Source organism: Leptinotarsa decemlineata, unplaced genomic scaffold (assembly GCF_025532065.1).
Source record: "Leptinotarsa decemlineata unplaced genomic scaffold, Ldec_3_MD MMD2_tig00001973_RagTag_RagTag, whole genome shotgun sequence".
Taxonomy (NCBI): Eukaryota; Metazoa; Arthropoda; class Insecta; order Coleoptera; family Chrysomelidae; genus Leptinotarsa; species Leptinotarsa decemlineata.
Genome location: NW_027412572.1, coordinates 444,999 through 471,052, shown reverse-complemented (window position 1 = coordinate 471,052; position 26,054 = coordinate 444,999). Strand labels below are relative to the sequence as shown.

General features: G+C 33.8%; 1 protein-coding gene across 20 annotated transcripts in view; it reads right to left on the bottom strand.

Moving 5' to 3' along the window:
- The window catches only part of by (focal adhesion protein tensin), a 687,936-nt gene that overhangs the window by 288,090 nt on the left and 373,792 nt on the right, over window positions 1–26,054 (bottom strand). The window contains exon 1 of one of the 20 annotated variants that reach the window (XM_074176612.1): window positions 9,362–9,639. The exons of 18 other annotated variants lie outside the window; for them this stretch is intronic. In XM_074176612.1, coding sequence (XP_074032713.1) covers window positions 9,362–9,418 — 57 coding nt within the window. In that variant the 5' untranslated portion in view covers window positions 9,419–9,639. Of the gene's footprint in view, window positions 1–9,361; window positions 9,640–26,054 lie in introns of those variants that run through there. One more of the 20 variants, XM_074176611.1, reaches the window with a different exon arrangement.

Sequence of the window (26,054 nt, the reverse complement as noted above, 5' to 3'; positions counted from 1 at the left end):
TAGAAATTGACTAATTTAGTGTAGGAAACATTCAAAAAATATTTTTTTGTTGTGTTGTGATTTAAAAGTGTAAATTATGATTCTCAAAAGCAAAATTATTTCTTAACTAATTATTTAAACAATCGAAATATAAAAAAATCGATTTTGAACAATTACAAATTGGAATTAGGAAAAAATATTTTAAAAAAATTATAATTATCTCTAGACAACAGAATAGCAAAAAAATGTTTGCAAAAATATTGAATTTCTCTATTTGTTTAAAAAATTCAATAAACAAATTACTTAAAAAATTCATATCCTATGTTAATAACTGCCATTGTTCAATGTGAAAACAGACATAGCTAAATATCAATTGTGAAAAAAATGTATCAACAATTTTTAGATATCTCATTTTGCAATAGATATAAAAAATCATAATCAACAAATTAATACATTTTTATGAATTTTTATCGCAGGATCGTGTCAAGTATATATATCAAAAGGGCTCCACGAAGTTTAAAATTTATAGGACAATTATTTATACCTTTTATCCCATTATTTATGCCAACGGAGATTGGGAAAAATTTGTTAGTTAATAATTGAATAACTTTTTGAAAAATGGTGATGAAACTTTTTTTCTACGGGACTCGATTCATTCAAGCGTTAAGAAGATACTAGATGTTTTTCAAATTTATAAAATGACATTTTATGTTATAAAAAATATTTCTTTTGATAAACTCTCTTTAGCGGCAGCGCGCTTATGCCGTAACAGCCGCGCGGAACCCTATTTTCAACGTCAAATTAAAATTATAAATAATGGAGATAGAGTTTCAGGAGCTGGGACTTTTTGATCGGAAATTTCCTCCTCTTCAACGATCTTTTGATCAAAATTGCTTAAATATTAATATTTTTTGAGTAATTTTTATTGGAAATTTCCTCCTCTTCAATGAGTTTTTTCAAAATTGCTTAAATATTAATATTTTTTGAGTTATTTTTATTGGAAATTTCCTCCTCTTCAATGAGTTTTTTCAAAATTGCTTAAATATTAATATTTTTTGAGTTATTAACGAAAAACTAAATACCATTTTTTTCAAATCTTCAAGTTCAAAAACATGAAATATAGAGATAAAGGTCCTAAAAATATGAGCGATAGCTCATTCGATTCGGAATCACCTTTAGAAAAATGCTTTTGAAAGATTTTGATGCAGGTAAAAAATTGCAATTGTTATTTACAAAATAAGAATAAAGAAAATGGTATTTAGTTTTTCGTTAATAACTCAAAAAATATTAATATTTAAGCAATTTTGAAAAAAACTCGTTGAAGAGGATGAAATTTCTGATGAAACGTCTCTACTGCCGAAACTCTATCTCCATTATTAATAATTTTAATTTGACATTGAAAATAGGGTTCCGCGCATTTGTTACGGCATGCGCGCGCTGCCGGTAAAGAGAGTTTATCAAAAGAAATAATTTTTTTATAACATAAAATGTCATTTTGGAAATAAAAAATGACTATGAACGTGTTTTTCCTGTAGATATTGAATTGAAAACCATTATTACCTCTTGAAATATCATCCAAACAGATATCTGTCTGTTGGGATGTTAGTAAACAAGTTTTTTACGTCGAACGATACTAGTTTGATATTTTTGATACTCAGATTTTATAGTTTGTCAGCTAGGTCTACTGAATTTAGAACTGTGTTTGAAGGATTGAATTTTGTGATGTCTCTGAATCTTGAATTTAAAAATTTAGACAACTTACTGCTTGGGACATCTATATATGATACCACGGGTCTGGCTAGATGTCCTTCTAAAATCTACCAGTGGTATTTAGACAAAAGTATTTTTATTCATTTCATTCAAGTGATCGTGAACTACCATGAAGTAAACAAGTCATCAATTGGATATCATATTGGATAGTCAGCACAAGCGATTTGAAGGCACCGTCATCTCACGTGGAGGTGACGTGAACTGGCCACCGAGATCGTGCGATTTGATGCCGTTAGAGTTTTTTGTGGTGTTTTCCTAAGTCGCAGGTGTATCATCGGTCAAATTCAGCCTGATTTATGTACCGGAGTCACGGAAAATTGGACGTTTCGTTATTAACGAAAAACTAAATACCATTTTTTTTAATCTTTTTTTATTGATAACAATTGCAATTATTTACCTGCACCAAAATCCTTCAAAAACTTTTCCGAATCGAATGAGCTGTCGCTCATAATTTTAGGACCTCTCTATTTTTTATGTTTTTGAACTTGTTGATTAGACTAATATATTTGTTATCAACACCTTTGTTTCATAAGATATAGTAACTTTCATATTGCTGTAATATATTCTGATATTTCTCAAGTATAGTCAAATAAACAAATTTTTCAATAGGAATAGAAGGAAGCATGTGCTGTTTAATACCTGTCCACAGAAATATTCTTCGTCAAGAAGGTACTTGATTGAACATACGCGTGAACAGTGTGACATAACAAGGTACAGACTCGTCCAGAAACATTATTTACAAACATTGGGGTTCCAACCGGCTTCTGGAGAATAAAAATAAGTCGAAACTGTAAACGTTATGCAAGCGGAATTATTTGAATAGGGTGAAAAGACGTATATATTTTTTTTTGGTCGGCACGTGCAACTTTTGTTTATTCATGTTCTTAATTATCTTGTTAATTAGGCAAGACGCGCCCCTGCCGTCTAAACTGATGTTGAAAATATGGTGTATGTACTGAGTTGAATATTTAGAGTATTGCAGAGCTAAATTAGATTTTACATGTTTCAATTTATAAATTTTATCATTGTCTGGGGTGGGTTATACTCGTAGAGACATCATCATACAATTAAGATATTGTTCAAAACACTTTCATCAACGTAAGGAAAATGTCTGCTTATGAATGTTTACTGTGGACATTGAGTTAATAGTTTTTGAGATGAATGACAAATAATGATTCCGTATACAAAGAGGCCGGTAAAGCGTATAAGTCAGAAAGAGACGGAGATACTCGGTAAGGGACGCATACTTAGTCCAGTCATTTTATAGGGTTTACCTAGGAAAGTGGACATACCCAGCTATAAATGTGTATGAACTTTGTATTTTGGCATCATAAAAGTATTCTTGAAATTCACATATGATTCGACGGCCGCAACTTCAAAAATTGGGTGTCAAAGGTCAAAAAAACCGACTTTTTGCACGTTTTTTGCCAATATCTCGTTTCCAATGGAATTTATGCTAATTGTTGTAATATCAGTATTGTAGAGAATTAAATTCTCTACAACTTTTGTTTCACACATTTTTTCATACGTTGAATCGTTTTTGAGATAGAGGGCAGCGCGAGCGCAGATTGAATATTACTTGAACTCAACTGGTTGTCCCGATCGAAATCAGATCATTTGAGGTTTATGAATTATTACATAATGAATAATTATAAATAGTTTCAATTTTTTTTAACAAATACATTACATTCAAATATTTTTTCATTAGTTATTTATTTTAAATTAAGTATCAATTCATTTAATAACACTTACCTGCCCATGTGGTTACGAATTTGTAGAGGAAAAAATATATGTTACATTATAATTTAAATCTAATCTATAGTAATTATTTTTTAATGAATAAAAATGAATAGAAAAAATAAAGATGAATAGAAATTTAGAAAAGAATAATTACTATAGATTAGATTTAAATGATATTGTAATATATATTTTTCCCTTTACAAATTTATAACTACACGGGCAGGTGTAGTGTTATTAAATAAATTGATACTCAATTGAAAATGAATAATTATTGAAAAAAATATTTAAATACAATGTATTTGTTAATAAAAAATGAAAATTTTTTATAATTATTTATTGAGTAATAATTTAAAAACCTTAAATGAGCTGATTTCGATCGGGACAACCAGATGATTTAAAATAATATTTAATCTGCGCTTGCGCTGCCTTCTATCTCAAAAACGATTCAATGTATAAAAAAATGTTTGAAACAAAAGTTGTACAAAATTTAATTCTCTACAATATTGATCGACCTAAAAATGACTGGACAAACGGGTGAGAGCGTGTAATAAAAAATTAACACAACATGTATGAACAAGGAAATTTTTCCAAATATATTTTCTATGTTTTTTTTTATTTATTTTCCATAGGTCGAAAGTACCCAAATTTAAGATCTCTCGAACCTCCAAATATTCATATCTCCAAAAATATCAACTTCATCGTGAAAAGTCATGGAACTTTTTTTATTTGTACTATAATACAGAATTTTAAAAAAATGTCAGGTTGAAAAAAACAATTCCTTGAATTTATTTAAACAATTCCGGTTTAAACAATATGGAACAGGATTAGCCAATGGCAACATGCATTTTTATCACCAGTAGGGTAATTTCAAGAGGATGGCATGGAAAAATTGTAGTGGAATAGTTTTCGGTATAGTCGAAGTAAACGATATTGTGCACTCTTAAAGTTTGTGGTACTCTCAAAGGCCAAAAAAATCAATGTATAGAAATGAACCGGCTGGTAATATTAGTTCATTTATTTTCGAAACTTTCTTGGTTTGGTATTGCTTCGAATGATTTACATTTCAAATATTTCCCAAAATCGGATATATGTTGCCAGGGGTGTATTTTAGGTTTAGGACATTCTTCATGAATTTGATTTTTTTTTTCGTAGTATCAAAAAATAATAGAATAGTGTATGGTTTCCATTTGAAAAAATCGTGTTTCATCGATTTTCACAATGTTATGTTTTAGGTGGAAATTTCGACCACCCTGTAAATTATTTTCGAAAATTCGATGGACCTGTTCATGACTTGATGCTTAAGCTGTGATTCTGTTAAATTTCACATCTTCAATTGTTACCGTCTATGAGTTATGATTTTTTCGGAGTGGTGCTGTAACTGTCAAATTTTTTAGAATAAAATCAATATCTCGAAAACTAATAAATTTGGCTATAGGCATTGTTATACAAAGTGAGCCTAAAATGTGCCGAGAAATTGAAAAATGTAATAAAATACAGAGTGTTCTATTTGAAATAAGGAAGTTGCCCTCAACTTCCGGTGTAATGGAAATAGACTGGAAGTTGAAAATATTATAGTTGAAAATACCATTTTGTAAAAACCACTACCACAAAATTTCAAGTTTTTATTTTGAATCGTTCTCCATATATTCCTAACGAACGCTCGTCGTGAAAGACCCTTCAAAGATCGCAAAGATCGCTTCAAAAACACTTCTGATGATTCCTCTACGATATTCTATGTTTCATTATCACTGTCGTCGTTCAAATCAATAATGAATTGATTTCTACAATCAATATGAAAGTGCCCAATGTCCATATAGTCTTTTTCAACTTAAATTACTTTTTCCAATCCTTTTCTGCCAGTCTTCTTCGGTAATATTAGATACTTCTTCTTTAATTAGCTCTACTGCTTTCTTATCAAATTTGGAAAACTGTTTTTACCCCTGATGCTTTGTTTCAATTTTCCCCAAATCAACTCGATGGGATTGAAAACACAAAAATAGGGGGGAGTCTCAGTATGGTGTGTCCAAACTTTTCAGCAATACTCTCAAGAGCATTCACTTTTTCAAATGTTTTCGTCTGTAAAACTTCAAGTACTTAGTTGGTTTTTGGTATAGTAATCGTAAAATACAAATTGTACTCCATAAAAAAAATTGTATTTCATATTTCCTATTCGAATTTTTATTTTGTACTTTGATGAGCTATCGCGAATGACGAGATGTGTTGTCAAGAACTTTTACACTATTCGTATCCAAATTTGGGATCAATGTGTTTTCAAACCATTCTTAGTAAATATTAGCTTACGTGTTCTTATGATAGTCAACATTGTAGTCCTCAAGTTTTTTCCACATAATTTCCAAGAATTTGCAACCCATCTTTTACTTTCTCCGCAATGCACAATAATTAGTCGCGATCCTTTGTTTGCAGGCATGTTAGGCGTACACATTCTCGAACTATCAGTCCACACTTTCGTTACTGTGTCTTGATTGTGTTACCAAGTTTCGTCCAATTCCACTATTCTTCTGCTCTCCATAATTGCTTGATGTTTGTTAATTATCTTAAATCTTAATCCTAGTTTCTTTATCCAATTCTGAAGAGTTTCGTCACAGCAACTCACGTTATGGCCGGAAGTATTCAATTTTTTCATTATAATTTCAGTTGTAGGAAGAAATCTCATTGCGTTCATAAGGTTTGTTTTTGACTATTTCACGTACAGGTGAGAAAGGAATTTCGGTCAAATCTGATGTTGCTTGTAATAGTTTGTTTCTCTAGAAACCAAACTTGAGATGTAGATTCTTATATGCATTGAAACATACTCTCTGTGTTTTAATATTCATGTGCATCCGAATCTTATTCTCTGGTTTTTTTTTCTCGCATTATTCACCATCGCTATTGGAATCACTACATTGGAGAAAGTCTGAGCTGTTATCCCACTCGTAATTACTATTAGTACTTATCCAAGGACGCCACATTTTAAACAAAAATTTTAAGTAATTATAACCAATATCAAATTTCAACACTCCAGTCGCGATCAGTTCCTGAATTGAACACGACAGCGATAACCATCCCCGCATTCCCAGATTTCTATTCGTCACCGTAACATAATTTCAAATTTAATTTCATTACTTTTCAGCCAATCAAAAAACTTGTTTAGCAAAAATTATACAATACAAGTATTTCTGAAGAACGCTCGTCCTGAAAAACCCTGTACATGTGAATAAGTAGTATTCAGAAGTATTTTCAATTATCACCCTGTTATTTGAATTCGTACTTCTATTATACAGGGTGTAACTAAATAAGTGTAAAACATTCAAGGAGGTGATTCCTCATCAAAAAAAGATAGTATGTTTCACATAAAGAAATTTCATTGGAGCATCCCTTGTTAAGATACAGTCCCTTAAAGGGGGTACATAAAATTTGTATAAAAATCTTTTTCACAAGCACTAAAAGAGTTACAATATTGGAATTAACCTGACGTTTTGTACTACCAAAAAGACACATAGCCAGAAATTTATTTGGATACCCCATGGTTGTAAGGGGTGGAAAACGCAACCCCTAAAATTTATTTCCAATGTAAATTTCTGTCTTATTATTTGTTCACCAATTAAAAATTTATTTCCGATAACCTGTTTCATTCTATACAAAAAATGTATCTTGGGTTTTTCGCATCATAAATGCGAAAATACGAAACTAATCAATCTAGTAGGTCGCTATTAGCGATAGTGACAATTAAATTGGTATGACACTGTCACTTTGTGAATTTCCGAAATTGAATTAATACTAATTGTGTATTGTTGTTCTGTTCTCAATTTGTTTCTTTAATCATTCACTTGTTAATAAAATGGCATACACAAATGAGGAAATGGCTGATATGCATTACGTTTACGGTCTGTCACAGAGAAATGGGTTAGAAGCTTCTAGAAGATATGCTGAAATGTATCCTCAACGGTAGCATCCTTTACATAGAATATTTGCTCAACTTCATCAACGATTACGAGAATATGGTTCATTCGACAAAAGAACGCAGGATTGTGGTCGCCATCGAGAAGTACGAACACCACAGCTTGAGGAAGCAGTACTTAATTTGATTAAGGAACAACCTACTACCAGAACTAGAAAGATTGCTTTCTAGCTAAATGTTGTTCATATGACGGTATTTCGAATTTTAAAGGAACTCCTATACTTTTACCATCTGCAACGAGTACAGGCAGCGTTACCGCGAGACTTTCCGAGAGACTTTCCGAACTGTCTTGCAATTAGGTGCTGAAAATGATTAGAAGAAATTATGACTTTCTGAAGACGATATAATTCACTGACGATTGTAGTTTTTCTCGGGACTAGATTCTTAATTTTCATAATTACCACATATGGGCTGATAAAAAGCCTCACGCTATTGTCGAAACTAACCATCAAGAACAGTTTTCTCTTAACGTGAGGCTCGGAGTTATTGGGGATGATTCAATTGGGCCTCATTTTCTACTTCCTCAATTAAATGGTGAGGCATACGTTCAATTTTTAAGAGAAGTGCATCCCGTACTGCTGGATGAAGTTCCTTTGGGCGCCAGAAGAGATATGTTTTTTATGCATGGTGGGGCTCCCGCCCATTTTAGTCAAGTAGCACGTCAGCATTTAACTGAAACATATGCAAATCAGTGGATAGGTCGAGGAGGACCACAGAACTGGCCCACTCAATCCCTGGATCTCAATCCTCTCGATTTCTCTATTTGGGGCCATTTACAGCATTTGGTTTATCGTATTCCTGATCGCGATGCAGAGGACTTAAGAAACCGCATCATCGATGCGTGCAGGGTAATCAGAGGAATATTTGAGCGAATACGTGTCTCAATGCGCCGACGTCTAGATGCATGCGTAATGTCTGAAGGTAGACATATTGAACATTTACTATGATTTTTACATGTTTCACATGTTGTGTGTTTTGTTATTGATAAATTAGTTTTGTTTATCGCCCTTTAATCGTTTAATGCAAGGACTAACTACAAAATAAGAATAAATCCAGTTCACATTTATGACGATGTATCTCTGTAGTTGTTCGTAAAATAATGTTTTGCTGCGAACTGGTTTATTTTGGGCAAAAAACCCAAGAGACATTTTCTGTTAAAAATAAAACAGGCTATCGGAAATAAATTTTTAAATGATAAACAAATAATGAGACAAAAAGTTAAATTGGAAATAAATTTTAGGGGTTTCGTTTTCCACCCCTTACAACCATGGGGTAAACCAAATAAATTACTGGCTTAGTGTCTTTTCGGTAGTACAAAATGTCAGGTTGATTTCAATATTGTAACTTTTACAGTGCTTGTGAAAAAAATTGTTACACAAATTTTATGTCCCCCCTTTAAGGGGCTGTATCTTAACAAGGGATGCTCCAATGAAGTTTCTTTATATGAAAGATCCTATCTTTTTTTCGATGAAATATTTAACACTTATTCAGTTACACCCTATATAATAGGAAATGATTATTGAATAACAAAATTAGTTATCTCCCTAACTATATTATTAAAGGGGAGCTGTATCGTTTACTAGAAGTATACTCATGAGCCGATTGCTCCTGGACTATTAATTGATTTAGAGATTTTTCGTGTGATATTATTCTTAAAACTGTATCAGAATTTTCAGCAACAGTTTTTGTAAACTGTTTTTAATGATCTAATCAAATCACGCTCCCACAGGACTTCCAGTGAATAAACACAGCAATGCCAATCGTTTTGGTAAACGTCGAATTATTGAATATCTCCAATTTGAAAAATTTCAAGTGAATCATTTTTTTGCCTACCACAAAAAGGGGCAGATCATGGGACCTCATAATAATTTCTGAAGATACCATTTCTACAAACACCACGAGCAATGAACTCACCCCCGTCCAATGCGAATAAAACAAAAAATCTGACCTCTCCAAATAAGTCGACAACATTTCTGTTAAACATCACATAAACACCACTTTACTTCCATAAAACAATGCCAGTGAATAGACGCAACACAAAAGTGAGCCGCAACCTTGAATCTTCAAAACATTTTGGCACAAATTCCCGAATTCATGTCGCGAAAAAGCGCCTGAAAGTTTTCTATTGAAATCTCCGCTCTCGCGCGTTCCGTTCCAGTCGACTCGAACAGCAATACTAGCCGCTAATTGGCCGCTGATTTTTAAGGACGCAGCACTAACTTCTAAACTTCTGCTGGCACTGCAAACATGTGCATAAATCAGTGGTAGTCAACAATTTTTTCTTTGAACTTGGCTCGCCTTTGTATTTCAGTTCGGCGGGAGTAGTTGACACAGATTGTATTTGCAAGAATGTGCTTTGCGTGGTAGATTCGCAATCTTACATGGTGAGTAACGGTATTCAATATGATGGACGGCGTCCCGGAATCAGATTAGTGCAAACCTAGGCACATTAAGTTATACAGGGGGCAAGTGAAAAGTTCCCCCCCTTCTTAACCTCTGAATAGGAATAGATATCAAGATATGACAGGATTAACATAAAGATATGATAAAAACCACCGAGCAAAATTGTTATAAGAACCAAATAGAATACAAAAAACAAGATACCAAACAACTATGGAATATTGTGGAAGAAATCACCGGCACTAAACCTAAATCAACCACAATTGGATCAATAAAAAATGATCAGGGAGTACTCCTGATCGTAGATATTGGAAAGAAATTGGCAAATGAAATAGTCAAAAATAATAAAGTTGTCTTTCATTCAAACATTTTACCAGACTCTTTTGTCTTGAGCCTAACTGATAAAAATGAAGTAAACGCTTTAATCTGCGACCTTGAAAACAAAAAGGCGGTAGGGAAAGACGAAATTAAAGCAGAACTGCTAAAATCAATATCACATTATATACTAGATCCTTTAGTTTTTATTATTAATATTTTCTTTCGAATGATGCAACTAATTTTCCTTCATTTTCAGTATTTCAATATTAAATTTTACAAAAAAGGATTTGAAGCTTCATATCTTCTACTAATTATTTGCGAGCGCTTTCGACAGTTGGTCGTACTGTCATCTTCTAGGCACTTCTCTAACTTTGTTTGAGTTTGCCTCAAACAAAGATACGATGTATGTGAATCCCATTTCAAATGTCAGTCAATTTTTATAGCAAGGTATTTAATGCAGCTGTCTTCTGGAAATGATATATTTTGGTTTATATTCAATGGCCCCAAATTGTTGGTATAGGTATTGAAAGGTAAGTATTTGGTGTTTGTTTGAAGGTGATTGACAATGTTTCATGATGAATTTCACTAGTTCGGACTTCCATTGTCTACTATATAAAATGATTTGAAATCCCTGAAACAACTAAAAAAGAAGAATTAAAAATGAATAGCTGAAAATAACAATTATATTAACCAAAATAAACCTGAAATGAAATGATTGTGAAATAAAATACAAGTAAAAATAGAACAATTGAATAAATAATAATGAAGAAATGAAAAAAGAAGGAAAATAACAAGTGAGGAGATTCCAAGTCACGTTAGTTCACGACGTTTCGATTGTTAGTATCTACAATCGTCTTCGGGTGATGACTGGACTGATTCCTCCGAGAGATGACTATTTATAGGTCGTTGGAGTACTTTCACTTATCCCCGCTTTCCATTTTCCGCTTCACTGATTCCGTGGGAGATGATCGTTTTGGCGGGAGTTGGCCATTTTTCGCTTGATGATGGGTTTCCATATGTTGCGTATTTCTACGCTGGCCTGGCTGAATACGTTGTTGGACAACATGTATGCGGCTTCCTTGAATTTTCTCCTAAACCAATGTTCCTCTCTGTGCAAGATATCAGCTTGGGACACTCGATGTTGTGTTGATGGGTACAAACATGGTCTGCTATTCCTGATTTGCTGGTTTCCCCTCGCTGTGTGTGTTTCTTGTGCTCGGCAATGCGAACATTCAATGGCCTTTTAGTTTCACCAATATAGGATTTTCCGCACTCACAGGTTATCCGGTAAATGCAATTATTGGAATCGCAGTCCGCGTTTGGTGGCCTGGTTTTCGTGAGGCTGCTACGGATAGTGTTACCGGATCTGAAGCAGGTTCTGATGTTGTACTTGGAATCAATTATTCTTATCCTCTCCGATAATCCTCTGATGTAGGGAAGTGCAAGCACTGGTTGTGACGGCTTCTCTTCCTTGCGAGGCTCCTGCTGTCTTCTAGCCAAAGTCTTTTCTACCATCGCTTTGGAGTAGCCATTCCGTTGAAGATCATTTTTGATGATGTCTAGTTCGTTCTCGAAACCTTTCTTCGTATTACAGAGCCCAAAAGCACGGTCTAATAGAGTCTTGATGATTCCTCTTTTAGTCGATTGATGGTGGTTGGATTCGTGGTTCAGATATTGTCCCGTATGCGTGGGTTTTCGGTATACAGATGTTTCCCACTTAGTGTCGGTCCTCTTCACCAAAACGTCTAAGAATGGCAATTCGTTGTGGATTTCCTTCTCCATTGTGAAATTGATGGAAGGTCTCACGCTGTTGATGTGTTTCAGGAAGGCGTCTAGTTCAGTGTTCCCATGGTTCCATATTATAAAGGTGTCGTCAACATATCTCAACCAGACTCGAGGTTTCTTGTGGGCTTCTTCAATGGCTAAAGTTTCATACCACTCCATATATATATGTTGGCTATGACTGGTGAAAGTGGCGATCCCATTGGCAGTCCCTCATCATGTGTAAAGAATTCGTCCTTCAGTTGGGAATAACAGTTTCGTACACAGCATCCTAGTAATTCCATGATTACTTCTATAGGTAGATTCGTTCTCTCTTTCAGGTTCCCGTCTTGGGATAGCTTTCTCTGTATGATATGGAGTGCTTCTTCGACCGGAACGTTGGTGTAAAGGATTTTCACGTCGAAAATAATTAGTTGATCTTCCTGTGTGACCTCAATTGACCCTAGTAGTTCGACAAAATGCCTTGAATTCTTCACGAAAGACGATGTTTTTTCTTGTAATGGTTGTTTTAAGGGAAGTAAAAATCTAGACAAGTTTTGAGTAGCCGAATCTCTGGAGCTGATGATCGGTCTAAGAGTCTATTTTATTTCACTATTATTTCATTTCAGGTTTATTTTGGTTAATATAATTACTATTTTCAGCTATCTCATTTTTAATTTTTTTTTTTTAGTTGTTTCAGGGATTTCAAATCATTTTATATAGTAGACAATGGAAGTCCGAACTAGTGAAATGTAAGTATTTGGTCTTTTTAGCATACAAAGTGAGTTTGTTATATTGAAATATTTTATTAATATTGTTCAAATCTTTTTCCATCTTTGCTTTCAGTTGTTGCCATGTATCGTCATTATAAAATACTGCTGTCATCTGCAAAGCTTAGCATAGTTCCTTCAGAGGTCATTTTCAATAGGCTGCCTATATAGATGATAAACAGAAGAAGGTCCAAGACCGTACCTTAGGGAACCTCGTAGGTGATTATCCTTGGAGTGCTTACTGGACCATCAATATCGACTACTCGTTTTCGGTTTGAGAGATACGATTTCAATAGATCATGCGGCTGTCAGTCAGTCAGAATAGGTTAATCCTTTAGAAGTGGTTGAGTTTGGGATCGCATTTGTGGTTCACTTTAACATCAATGATGAAACCGATGTCGGTTCGAAACAGCGCTATTTGAAATTAGATCAATAATGCCTTTTTTTTGGGCTCTGGGCCCAGCCAAATAAGAAACTAATTAAAATAGCCCTCGTTTTAGAAAAGAAAACGTGTAGGTATTTTCAGTGATGGTCTATATTCTGTATTACTTTGAATTCAAGTATCTGGATATGGTAATATAAATCATTAACGAACATTAATTAAATCTAAGGCAATATGCTCATGGTGTAACTAATTAAGAAATCTATTTACATTTCACAAATTACTACAATTCATCAAACGAATCTTTCTCTCAATAGCGCTTTGCTCATAATTGAAAGACCTGAATAAATCAAGTGCGAGTTATAGTTTCATCACAAACAGGTGTTCCTTCTGGCACTTCTGGCAGTAAATAAAAACATGGCCAGACACAAAATAAATAAAGAAATGTTAAATGTTTCTTTTCAAGGATGTATTTCCCCATAATTCAAGAGAGTGCAGCGGAGAGTAATTTAAATTCTTCATAACAGAATTCAATCAATTGGCCCGACTCATGTTAATTTTATTTTCATCCAACTATGTTTTCTGCGACAATTTCGAATGAAAATTCTATATGAAAAAGTAACAGGCTCTGACACAAAACTATATCTATCATTTAACTCTAACTATGTTGCTACTGCTAATCGAAAATTGAATAAAGATCCAGCCCGTCTTATTTCAGAATTTGAAGCTCATAACCTCAAAATCAATTCAAACAAAACTAATCTGCTTGTTTTTGGTATTGATCGTAGCTTGGTGGAAAGATATATTGATATTGTTATTGGTGATACAGTATTATGCCCCAGGAACGTGGCAAAAAATTTAGGTATCGAAATGGACGTAAATTTAAGGTTAACAAAACATGTCACAAAATGTTTCAGAGAAGTTACATGTGTTTGAAAATGCTTTATCCTCATCGTCATTTATTATTTATCAATATGTTTGATAATGAAATTAACAAATGCACTTGTGTGGAGTCATTTTGCATATTGTGAAAAAGACAGTTGTGGAATTGAAAGATTCAGAAATCATATCTCAGATATATATGTGGTATTAGAAAATATGACAGAATTTCATATAAACTTGAGGAAACCAAATGGTTAACTATGAAAAATGAACGTGTTTTATACTCGGCTACCCTCTTCCATGAAATATTAATTAAGAAATGTCCATCATGAAAAGAGAAATAAAGCTTTCTATGTTTTTTACCACTTTTATTTGTAAGCAAAGTTACTGCAGTTTCGGCCTATACGGACATTTTGAAACTTATACAATATAATAATGATATATATATATATATATATATATATATATATATATATATATATATATATATATATATATATATATATATATATATATATATATATATATATATAATTCCATGAAAATCAAAAAATGAATGGATAAGTACTCTTTGATCATTCCCATATTGATTTCAATTCAAGAGCCACCGGTATACAGCTGTTTCAGCCTATTGGGCATCGTCAAGATCTATCAACTGAAACCACAAACGTGCGGTTGGCTCCTGTTGGTGGCTCCGTACATTTGTATTTCTATCTTTTGGTAACCAAGTGTTGCCCATCCTTACACTTGGCTGCACCTTACTGATGATGGGCCCAAATCCCGAAACACGTGTCTATGATTTGCCACTTTCTTGAGTGCTATGTCCGATATTAACTTCTGTTTCTATATCAAGACTCTCACTAACTTTCATATTCGTATAATTTCCTGGACCCGGATGTCACGCAGGTAGCTATAGCTGCCTCCGTGGTGATTTTGATAGTTTTCTTGTAAACACAAGATCTATCAACTATATATATATATATATATATATATATATAAATATAAATATTAACGAGTGTGTATGATATAAATCAAAAGGAGGAAATTCGTGGACAGAACACTCAAAAAATAGGGGCAAACCGCGGACACGTGTTTCTGGCTATTGACCTCATCAGCGCGGTGCAGCCAATTGCAAAGATGGACAACAACTGGTTACCAAAAATGAAAAACATCACACATGCACGGTGTCACCAACAGGAGCTAACCGCACATCATTTGTGGTTTCAATTAGAAGACCTAGAATTCCCAGGCATCATCTAACATCACCACGTAGGCAGCTATAGCTACCTGCGTGACTTCCGGGTCCAGGATATAAATACAGAGATATAAATATTAACGAGTGTGTATTAGTGTTCTGTCCACGAATTTCCTCCTTTTGATTTATATCATACACACTCGTTAATATTTATATCTCTGTATTTATATTCTGGACCCGGAAGTCACGCAGGTAGCTATAGCTGCCTACGTGGTGATGTTAGATGATGCCTGGGAATTCTAGGTCTTCTAATTGAAACCACAAATGTGCGGTTAGCTCCTGTTGGTGACACCGCGCATGTGTGATGTTTTTCATTTTTGGTAACCAGTTGTTGTCCATCTTTGCAATTGGCTGCACCGCGCTGATGAGGCCAATAGCCAGAAACACGTGTCCGCGGTTTGCCCCTATTTTTTGAGTGTTCTGTCCACGAATTTCCTCCTTTTAATTTATATATATATATATATATATATATATATATATATATATATATATATATATATATATTCAGAGTCAGCAGGTTATCAGAATACCAGTGTTCAGCTGGGTCTAATACCTCATCCTCTATATTTGTGAGATTGTGTAGAACACGGTCGGTGTTGAGTATGGTAGCGTCATCAGCATACATAACTATTTTATTTAGCAAAAATTGACAGAAATGATCATTTATATAGATGATAAAAAGAAGGGGCCCTGAAACCGACCCTTGCGGAAAGCCTGATTTTTTCCACTCGGGAACGTCTCGTGCCATCTGAGACGCATATATATCTGTCCGTTAGGTAAGTTTTCGCTAGTTTCAGTGGTAGCCCTCTTATACCATAGTGCTCCAGCTTTCTTATCATTAGATCATAGGAAACGCAGTTAAAGGCCTTGCTGAGATCTATTAAGGTGATTGAAGTATAAATACCTTCTTCAAAACTCTGGAATACATTTTTTACCACAGATTAATATAGACAGATATATCAGTTTCGCTATCGTAAATATTTGTCATTACTTTTCATCTTACAACTCTGCACAACTCTGGTCATGTTATTAAGGTCAGTGAAATTTTGTTTCGTCTCATTTTGTATTTGTTATTGTGCTTTGTAGTTTATTTTCATAACTGTCGTTTTTTTTGTACTTTTATTCACGACTTATCATTAGAAGGTAAGATGAAAGAGTAACCATTGGCTAAATCACGCCATCTATTGATCAAATCAGAGAGTAACATCAGTATATTGTGATTTATATAATTATTTTTTCTTTAATAAAGTTCTACAACAGAACTGTCTTGAGTTTGTTCACACTGTATAGTGCAAGCATATTCCATTAAAAAAGTCCGTGTGTCCAATATCTTCAATATTTGAAAATACGTTTATCAACAAAGTCAGTTTAAACTTTTAATATCCAAAACTTTAGGCGTTCCACTCAGTATAAACTAATTTCAGATGCAAAGTTTATATCACCTTGATCTTTCCTGTCGAATTCTTGTACAAACTTGGAATAAAACATACCTCCAGTAGTCGCAGTTCTCCAGCTAGTCCTCTAACCAGTTTGAAAATGTTTCGAATAGTTAATAGAAAGTTACGTCATTTCTATTTCGGCATTTGCAATGTCCACATTTTGCATGAATAAGTAATGATCTATTATGGGAATTTTAGAACAGGAACTATAATGGGTGTGCTAACTAACGAATTGAATAATGGCCTTTTCAGTGAATGACGCGCAGTCAATGTTTATGAATGTCGTGAAGTTTATTTATTCGACCTCATGGAGTGTTTTATTATTTATTATATCATCATTTATTATCATTGTTTAATGCACATGAAGAAAAAAGTTTTTGTGAATTGATAGTGAAAATTGAATTCTGTAATTAGGAAGCAACACTTTTTCTAGCACAAATATCAGTTTAAAATCACTGAACGTAAAATAAACTGTAGTTCACATTCTTCCATATTATAGTGATTTTTTTCTTCCGATGAAATGATGGAAAAATAGAGAGAGAGAGAGAAAGAGAAAGAGGAAAACATACTTTATCAGAGTAAGCACATTTTGTTTATTTTGCAATGATACTCTGATTGGTCTTCATTGTTCTTGAATTTTTTACTGAGTCTCATAATTGTAGTAGTATGTAATTAATGTAATTCATGGACAAGGCTGGCTCGACTATATCTTCAGGAATACCATATGTGAGTATGTTATTCCCTCTACGTTTGATTTCATTAATCTAATCTAGTCCTTCTCAAAGTGGCAATAACGCCCCCTAGTGGGGGGGCAGAAAAGGGCACAGTGAAGATTGAGGGGCATTAAAGAGGTTTAGGGGGACGATGGCTAATTTAAAAATGTGTTTTTGCTTTCAACACAAACTTTACTGCTCATTCACGCTTAACGCCCGTTTCCTCGTGTAACGCCATCTAGGGGACTAGACAGTAAATACTTCCTGTCCGATAGTTGTCAAAGTGTACAATAGATGGCGGTAAGCTTCAATACGAAGCGAGAAGTTTCTAGTCTCCATTCTCGAAAGTGCTAGGCCCGCCCGCTGCCTCATGTAAAAGCGCGCGCACCGTCCAGCCAGTAATGTCATTCGACGATATTACAAAAACAAGTGAATTCAGTTAGTGACTAGCTAGGTGAAGTGCTGTATGTGCGGTGTCATCATCGTATTCGTGTGAACGTGGATTTAGTGCTGTGGCAACGTTAACTAAAAAGAGAAATCGGCTGCAGATTACCGAACGCGGTGTAAGGGGCATCATCCTATCCTATGAAATAATCGATATCCTTTCGATAAAAAGCACTGGAGATAATGTTTTACAATATTGTACAATGTTTTAAAAATATTCACTTTTTCGAAATTGCTTTTAGCATAGAACAGCGTAGCGATTTCACATACGTCTTCACTCTATTACGTAATTTGTTCGTAATTTCTTGGCCAAAAACAACACCGCAATCATGCCTAAGCCACCGTATTCACCAGATTTTGCTCCCTGCGACTTTTTTCTGTTCCCCAGATTGATTAGACCCATTAAAGGACGGCGTTTTGCGATTTGGAAGATGAAAACCGAATTGCTGAGAGAGATCAAGGTCATACCAAAAATTGTATATCAGAACTGTTTCGAGATTAGAAAAAATGCTGACACAAGTATATTATTTCTGAGGGGGACTACTTTGAAGGCAACAAAAAAAAACTGATGAGCAAATAAATATTTTTGAGAAAAATGAAAATTCACCTTATTTTTCGAATAGACAGCGTATAGTAAGTACACTTGAACTTCTCGAAAGCTCAATGTATGACAGATATTGTTGGAGATATAGCACAGATTTTTGAGTTTTTTTAATATTAGAAATATTTTTCATTAAAAAACATTGAATTTCAATGAAAATTCTATCTCCACCATGAAAGCTAGTTAATGTGGAGATAAAATCAATACTCAATATTTCAACGGTGTATGGTATATCATCCCATTACTCTGTATTGATCACTTGATCGATTGAGTGGGTGGTTTTCTGGAAGATTCAACGCAACGAGCTTCTAAATTATAGATTATTTTAAATCTGTGTCCCATAAAATACCCACTAGAAGTTTACAGAAATTCTGATGAATTATTTATCAAAGCAAATTCCGAAAATAAAAAACTGTTTTGTTCATTTGTCTTACTTTAAGTAAGTATATTGAATGTAACTGGCCGATTCTTGAAGAAAACTAAGTGATTAAATGTGAGATTTTTCCAATTGAAACGTTGGAAAGTTTTCAAATCGTCACCCTGTAAAATAAAGAATGGAAAAAATGTTTCATCACCCCAAAATTGTTCAAAAAGATAATGTGTAGGCCCGCTAAAAGTGAAATCAGAACTTTTCTTGCTACCTAATTGAACCATCTTGAAATTAATATAAACACTTGAGAAGAAAGGAAATTACACGAGATCAGGATATGTTAAAGGGTTTATTGCAGTGATTTATTTTCCGGTCGTATATTTGATCGGTACCAGAAACAGGAAACAGCTAACCAATTATCTAGTACAGTTATTTAAAGAATGGGTGGGAAAAACCAAAGAGAACTTTGATTCAGTTCGTTACAATTTGTTGAATATATAGTAACTCACAATTATTCACGAAATGACAACTCAGAATTTCAATAAAGTGATAACTACCGATATACCTTTTTTATTATAAAAAAAAAACGTTATGATTTTGTTCAATAAAACTAAATGGTGTTTCCATCACAAAGAATTTTACTCTAGACCAGGGGTCTCCAAACTACGGCCCGCGGGCCAAATCCGGCCCGCCAGTGTCATCAATCCGGCCCGCGACAGCCAATGATTACCTAATTGGTGTTACTATTGCTGTGATAAGTTGAAGAAGTTGAACACAGAATAATAATTACTCGAGTTTATTTACTTGCAAGGTACAATGATGTCAAAGAAAACTTAACTTAAGTATCTAAGTTTAAGCATATTAATAACTAACAAATAATTGAAATGAATCACAGTAAAACAAAAACACTAATGACATATATGTAATTGTGATTTTCCACCGACAATATTTTGTAGTTGTGGATCAATTTTACTTGTACCAATTATCAAAAGAGATTTAAGATGCTTATCGGTTAATTGGGATCTGTGAACATTCTTTGTATACTCCATCTTGGGAAACGTTTTCTCACACAAGTAAGTAGTACCAAAAACAGAAAACAACCTACGAGCAAATTTATGCAACTTATCAAATTGTTCCAGTGGAAGACTCTTATAAAATTCCAACAAAGATGAATTTTGATATTTGTTCTTAAGCATATCACTGCACCGTAAATCAATAATTTCCATTTGGACTTCCGGAGCCAGGGTTTCAATGTCAGAATCAAAAGGATTTTGAAAAAGCTCAATTCCATTCGCAATGACATCAAAATCTGAAAAACGAGTATCAAAATTTTTCTTCAAAGCACTCAAAGTATGTGAAACATTTTTTACGTAATTGCGATTGAAATGGTATTATTTTTTGCCTGAAAAATTTTATATTGGTGTATAAATCAGGGAGAAGCTGATTTTCTCCTTGTAATCTCAAATTCAGTTCGTTCATATGATTTGTCAAATCGACATAGAAGGCTAACTTTCACATTCATTCACTATTTTCTAAATCGGCAAAAGGGCGCTGCTTCTCATTTAAAAAAATTTCGATCTCTGCTCGAAGTTTAAAAAAGCGCTTAATGACTTTTCCACAACTAAGCCAGCGTACGGCAGTATGATATGGTAGGTAAATCATTTTCTCCAATCTGTTGAATAAACTCGCGGAATTGTCGGTGATTCAGCCCAGTGGATTTGATGAAGTTAACAACTGATATGACTGGTTTTAGAACTTCAGACATATCCAAACATTTTCCGCACAAGGACTGTTGATGAATGATACAATGTTAGACTAATGGTTTTGAACCACCATCATTTTCTACAGACTTTGACACAAGTGCAACCACTCCTTTATTTTCACTATACATATTTTTGCCTCTATCAGTTGTTATAGATTTCAAATTTCTCCATCGAAGGTTCTTTTTATTAATGGCATTTTCAACTTCTTTAAAAATATCTGCCCCAGTTATCGTGCCGTGAATACTATCAATATCAAGAAGTTCTTCATACACTTCATAGCTTTTATCTACTCCGCGAATAAAAATCAACACCTGAGCAGTATCTGACACATCCGTTGACTCATCCAATGGTAGAGAAAACCACTCATGATGTCCATTTTTGTCAGACAGTTAAGATGATATATATTTTCTGCAATGTCTTGCACCCTCCGAGCAATGGTGTTTACTGCCAAACTGACACTTTTAAATAAATTTACCTTTTCGCGGCATATTTCTTCGGCTACTGCAATCAAGCATTCTTTTATCATTTCTCCATCGGTGAATGGTTTGCCACGTTTTCCGATTTCAAGAGCCACAGGAAAGCTGGCGCGAGTTGCAGACTCTTGTTCAGTATTCGCTTTGGTGAACAAAGATTGCTGCGATTTGAGTCCGCGTTTCAAAGCTCAAAATTTTTCCTTCCGCAAACTTCCTGTATACTTGAAGTAACTTTGAAGATGTTTCGACTCATAGTGTCGTTTAATGTTATGGTCTTTGAGAACACCTATGGTTTCATTACAAATTAAACATAGCGCCTCATTACTGGACTCAATCACAAAATACTGAAAGTTCCATTTTTCTTGGAACGTTCTGCATTTACTGTCGATTTTTCGCTTCTTTTCCATACTAACAAATCACACATAAAAACAATAAGTAAAATCAAAATACTTTTATTGACGGGTTTTACTTCATTTCACAATAGACAGTTTTGCTTCCTTCGCCTTTCCTACGCAGACTAACTCGCAGTTGCACCGCTAGCCTTTTTATATGCAATTATTACCGCCATCTCGAGGTGATCGGAATACACTAGCTAGAACCAGAACTTTCTCAAACCAACGCGGTAATTCCAAATATTTAATTACGCCTAATGCCACTAGCGGGTAGGTGAAAAAGATAGTACATAGTACCACTACTCGCCACTAGATGTCGTTAAGTGTCACAATACACAATAATAATTGAAATGCAAAAAAAGGGTAAGTTTGCTTAGGTCACGCATTTTGCGACTATCCTAGTCTAGAAATATAGTTGAGGGCAGAAATTGGCCCTTGGAACAAACTGAAAAAATCATTATGGCCCGAAGGCTTCAAAGTTTGGAGACCCCTGCTCTAGACATTTGACTGACCAGAATGAAATTCGTCAAATGATTTCACGTATTTTACAACACAAGGAGTTTGAATGAATGTAATAACAAATACATATTTTAGTTTCGAAATTCGTTAGCAGCTTCTTCAAATTATATCGTTATTCCAACAAACTGAGCAAAACAATCTGGAGAAACCCCATTCGAACGAAAATTTATAAATACAATTAAATTGGATACTTTTTTCACAATGCATATTTTGGAATATCTGTCAAATTTTTATAAAAATTGACACAATTGTTGTTTCAAGTATTTAATATAGATAAACTCTGTCTTTTACACTAACTAATTTGGACAAATCGTTTGAAAGTTATCACGATAAGATTAACCTGACGCAACGCAGTAAGTCTTTACGCGTCGCGTCCACTGTAAGACGACGAGGGACGAAACGCGGGATTAGAAGAGCGGTCTAAGCAATGAAGCGCGATCGCCGAGAACGCGACCCGAACGCGGGCAGACGCGTGAGAGCAGAAGTCGTTGGCGGTTGTGTTAGCTTTGCGAATTTCTTTATAAGTTACATAATTTATCACTCAGTGCAGTTGACATATTTTTTTTAGTTACTACATCTTTTAACTAAAAATATGAATCACTAACTGTTGCCCGTTCTTTTATTAACATACAGCCGAAGCTACTGAAACTAGAATCTTGAAATATGCAGGTACGTTCGTTGTATGGCATAAATTAGCATTAAAAAGGATCAGAAATTTTCAGCCCCAAGAGGGAAAAATAGGGTTCGAAAATTGTATTGGATTTCGTTAGTTTTGAAGTTGAACTTGAACTGCAATATTTATACATCCAGAATATTACTCCTGCATCTTATCGATGAATTCATGTCAGAATTGAAAAGTGCAAATGTTTCTACTCTGAACGTAAATGCCAATGGAGTTGAAGATTAATGCTATAAATATGTAAAACCAATCGGCGTATTGAATCTAACTTTCGAATGCCCAATTTTGGTTTCAATTTACACTCGATATTCACTTACAAAACCGGTCGTAATTACTCCAGTCGCATTCACCATTTGCTTGGTTATACATCAAGATATTGAAATACTAGTTGTTGCTCGCGGCTTCGCCCGCATAGAATTCGGTTTGTCACATTAAGTTTCGTGACAGACCGTTTCTAACAAATAGTCAGAATATTTTTTTATGGACCAAAAACTTCAGGTTTCCAACCTTCAAATCCCATACAATCTTCAAACCGCTATTCTTTCCCCTTCGAGGGTGGAAATCCTTGATTCCTTTCATTGATGCCTATTTACGCTATACAAAGAACCTACCTGCATATTTTAAGATTCTAGGTTCAGTAGCTTCAGATGTAGATTATTATAGGAGTGTCAGTTAATCAATAGGTTCCCACTTATACAATATTGAATAGCATCAGCAAAAAAAACGGAAAGGTTTAGAATGAGATACCTACATTGGTTATCCTTCTGATCCTACTCTTACTAATATTATAAATGTAATGTATGTATCTACGTTTTCTACTTTTTCATGCCTAAACAGCCCAACGGATTCAGATGTAAGTTGGTATATAGAGATCATGACCTGGAATAACACATAGGATAGGGTGCCATTGTAACGCGGGTAAAACAGCGGGAAAACCAGTGTTCTATAGTCTAGTTCACATCTACTTTTTTTTTCAGCCCAGTCTAAAAATTACGACCAAGGTGTCATTCGATACGTATTTTTACCTAGAAAGTTTAAGGAAAGGTCCGAAAACGCGTCGATAAACATTTGGAAATTTGAAAAAAGATTTGAAAAGTTCAATGAATTTGTGTAAAAAAAGTCCCGACTCCCGAAACTGTAACTCAATTATTTATAATTTTTACAGAGCCCTGAAAATAGAGCCGAAAGCGGGTAGTCTGGCTTCCGCGCGCCTTTCGTCACTCTGACATAAAAACAAAAATAATTATTTAAACATATTAAATGTAAATATAAATGAATGAAAAAATTCATGTAATGTTGGGATACATCAATAAACAATAATCCGCAGTCAAAAAATTTGTATCCCAATTTTAACGTTAATTATAAATTTGTTAATTAATAACTTTTTCTGTCGTGATATATTTCTCAAATAAAGTTTGTGCAGATCAAATCGTTAGATGTGGTTTATGAAATAACACAAAACCTTTATGAATTGTAGTAAAGTTTCATCTAAATCCGTTCAGTCGTTTAGGCGTGAAAGATCCACAAACATACATACGAACAGACATACATCCATCCTCACAAATTTTCACATTCATAATATTAGTATAGATATGGATTGGAAAGAGTTTCAAATCAAAATTCTAGTCGTGGTTCTATTTCTTTTCATATACCTCATCAAACACGAATACATTCAATTTCATCACACTATTACGGTACACTTTTAAGATCTGCGAAAAACTCCACCTCTGCTGTACCTCTGAAAGTAACCTTGCAAGTCACATCAGTTCAAATATTTACTTGAACGGAATTATTCAACTGAACAAATTTACTAGGTGATAAGAGTACTTGTTCAGAGTTAACAAATTCTTGTTTGTGATGCCTAATTTATTTTAGGAGTTTTTGTGAGAGGTTTGCTAAAAGCATCCTGTCCAACGTTCGACATCCGGAGATGATCACTGATGCTTTCGATTTATTGAAGGAAACTAGTGTTTAATTTTTTTTCCATTGCAACTAGAAAAAAACTTTTTCCGAAGTACCAAGAGGGGATCATTCTCTGTTCAACTTTCAACCAATTTGACATTACTAGGTAATGGTTTCAACTGATGATAGTGATTTTTTTAAATTGATTGCTTCCTTCCATTCTTTGAAAGAATTTCACATTTTTCTGTATAAAGGTGAAGAAGGAGAAAGATAAACTCTTTCTTTCCCAAAATAAATCTTAATAGTTAGTGTTCTCATCAAGATCGGCAAATTTGAATGAATAAAATTGGTTAAATTTTAATAAAATTTCAGAAGACACCTATTAGTCGACTAAATGATTGTTAGAAGAAAAAATTATTATCAATAGGAGAGAAAAAACTGTACCTGATTCAATGGAGATGCCCATATAGTAATACATACCAGAAATAAGCTCAATATAGGTTTACCGATTCCGATATCATAAAAAATTGGGAGGTCTTTCATATATAATGGAAAAGAAATGTTTAACCATTTGCCAATTGAGATCAAAGGCATAACATGTACCACTAAATTTAGAACGTCTGTAAAAAAGCTTCTGATTTCGAAGGCTTTTCATTCTTTACACGAATTCTATTCAGACAGAAATTTAAATTATATAAACAAATAATTCTGATTATTGTGTTGCAGTACCTACTGGTATTTAAAATATGTGACTTCTTTAACTTTTTGTTTAATGTTTACATTTAGCTCTGAACTGTATAGTTGAAAATGGTTACGGAGTTGTTTTCTATGCATTCACTTTTATATTTTTATGCTTTATAGTTTTTATATTCTCATACTTACATTTATGTGTTGCGTGAGAATATCCATTATTATTATTATTTATTTCAAAATGTAGCATATATATTATTACTTTTTGACTACTTTTTCACCCCAAAATGCTGAAATCACCAAATGTTCAAATATTACTTTCAATTTGTATAAATGATATTCCTTAAAATAATAACACTTTTGACAATAATATTTTATCTTCGACAATATCTTTTAAGTTGTGTATCTTATATTTCTTTGTCAATGAGATTTCATCTTCGAAAATAAAGTACATTTTGATTTGATAAGAATAGTGGTTTTCATCGAACTTTTTTTAGGTTTTTTCACCTTTCACTAAACGAAAAATATGAACATTGAAATTTTCATACTTTCTAGATTGTGCTCGACGAAAAAAAGTTCTTAAAAATATAATTCTTCCCACTTTCGTTAAACATTTGCAAGAATAATGGTTTCTTCATCGTTTCCTTCGTTATATTCCAAAACCTTTTTTCACATGGAAGTTTCAAGAGAATTTATGTAATAGGTATATAAACTTGTTTTTAGCTCGGTCCACTTGAGGAACAAAATCATGTAGTCTCAAAATGCCATTTGGTATTTCACTACAAAACCACCGATAGAAAGTATGAGAGAAATGAGTTTGCTTATCGAAATATTGTTTGAAAGTGAGAGTGGCA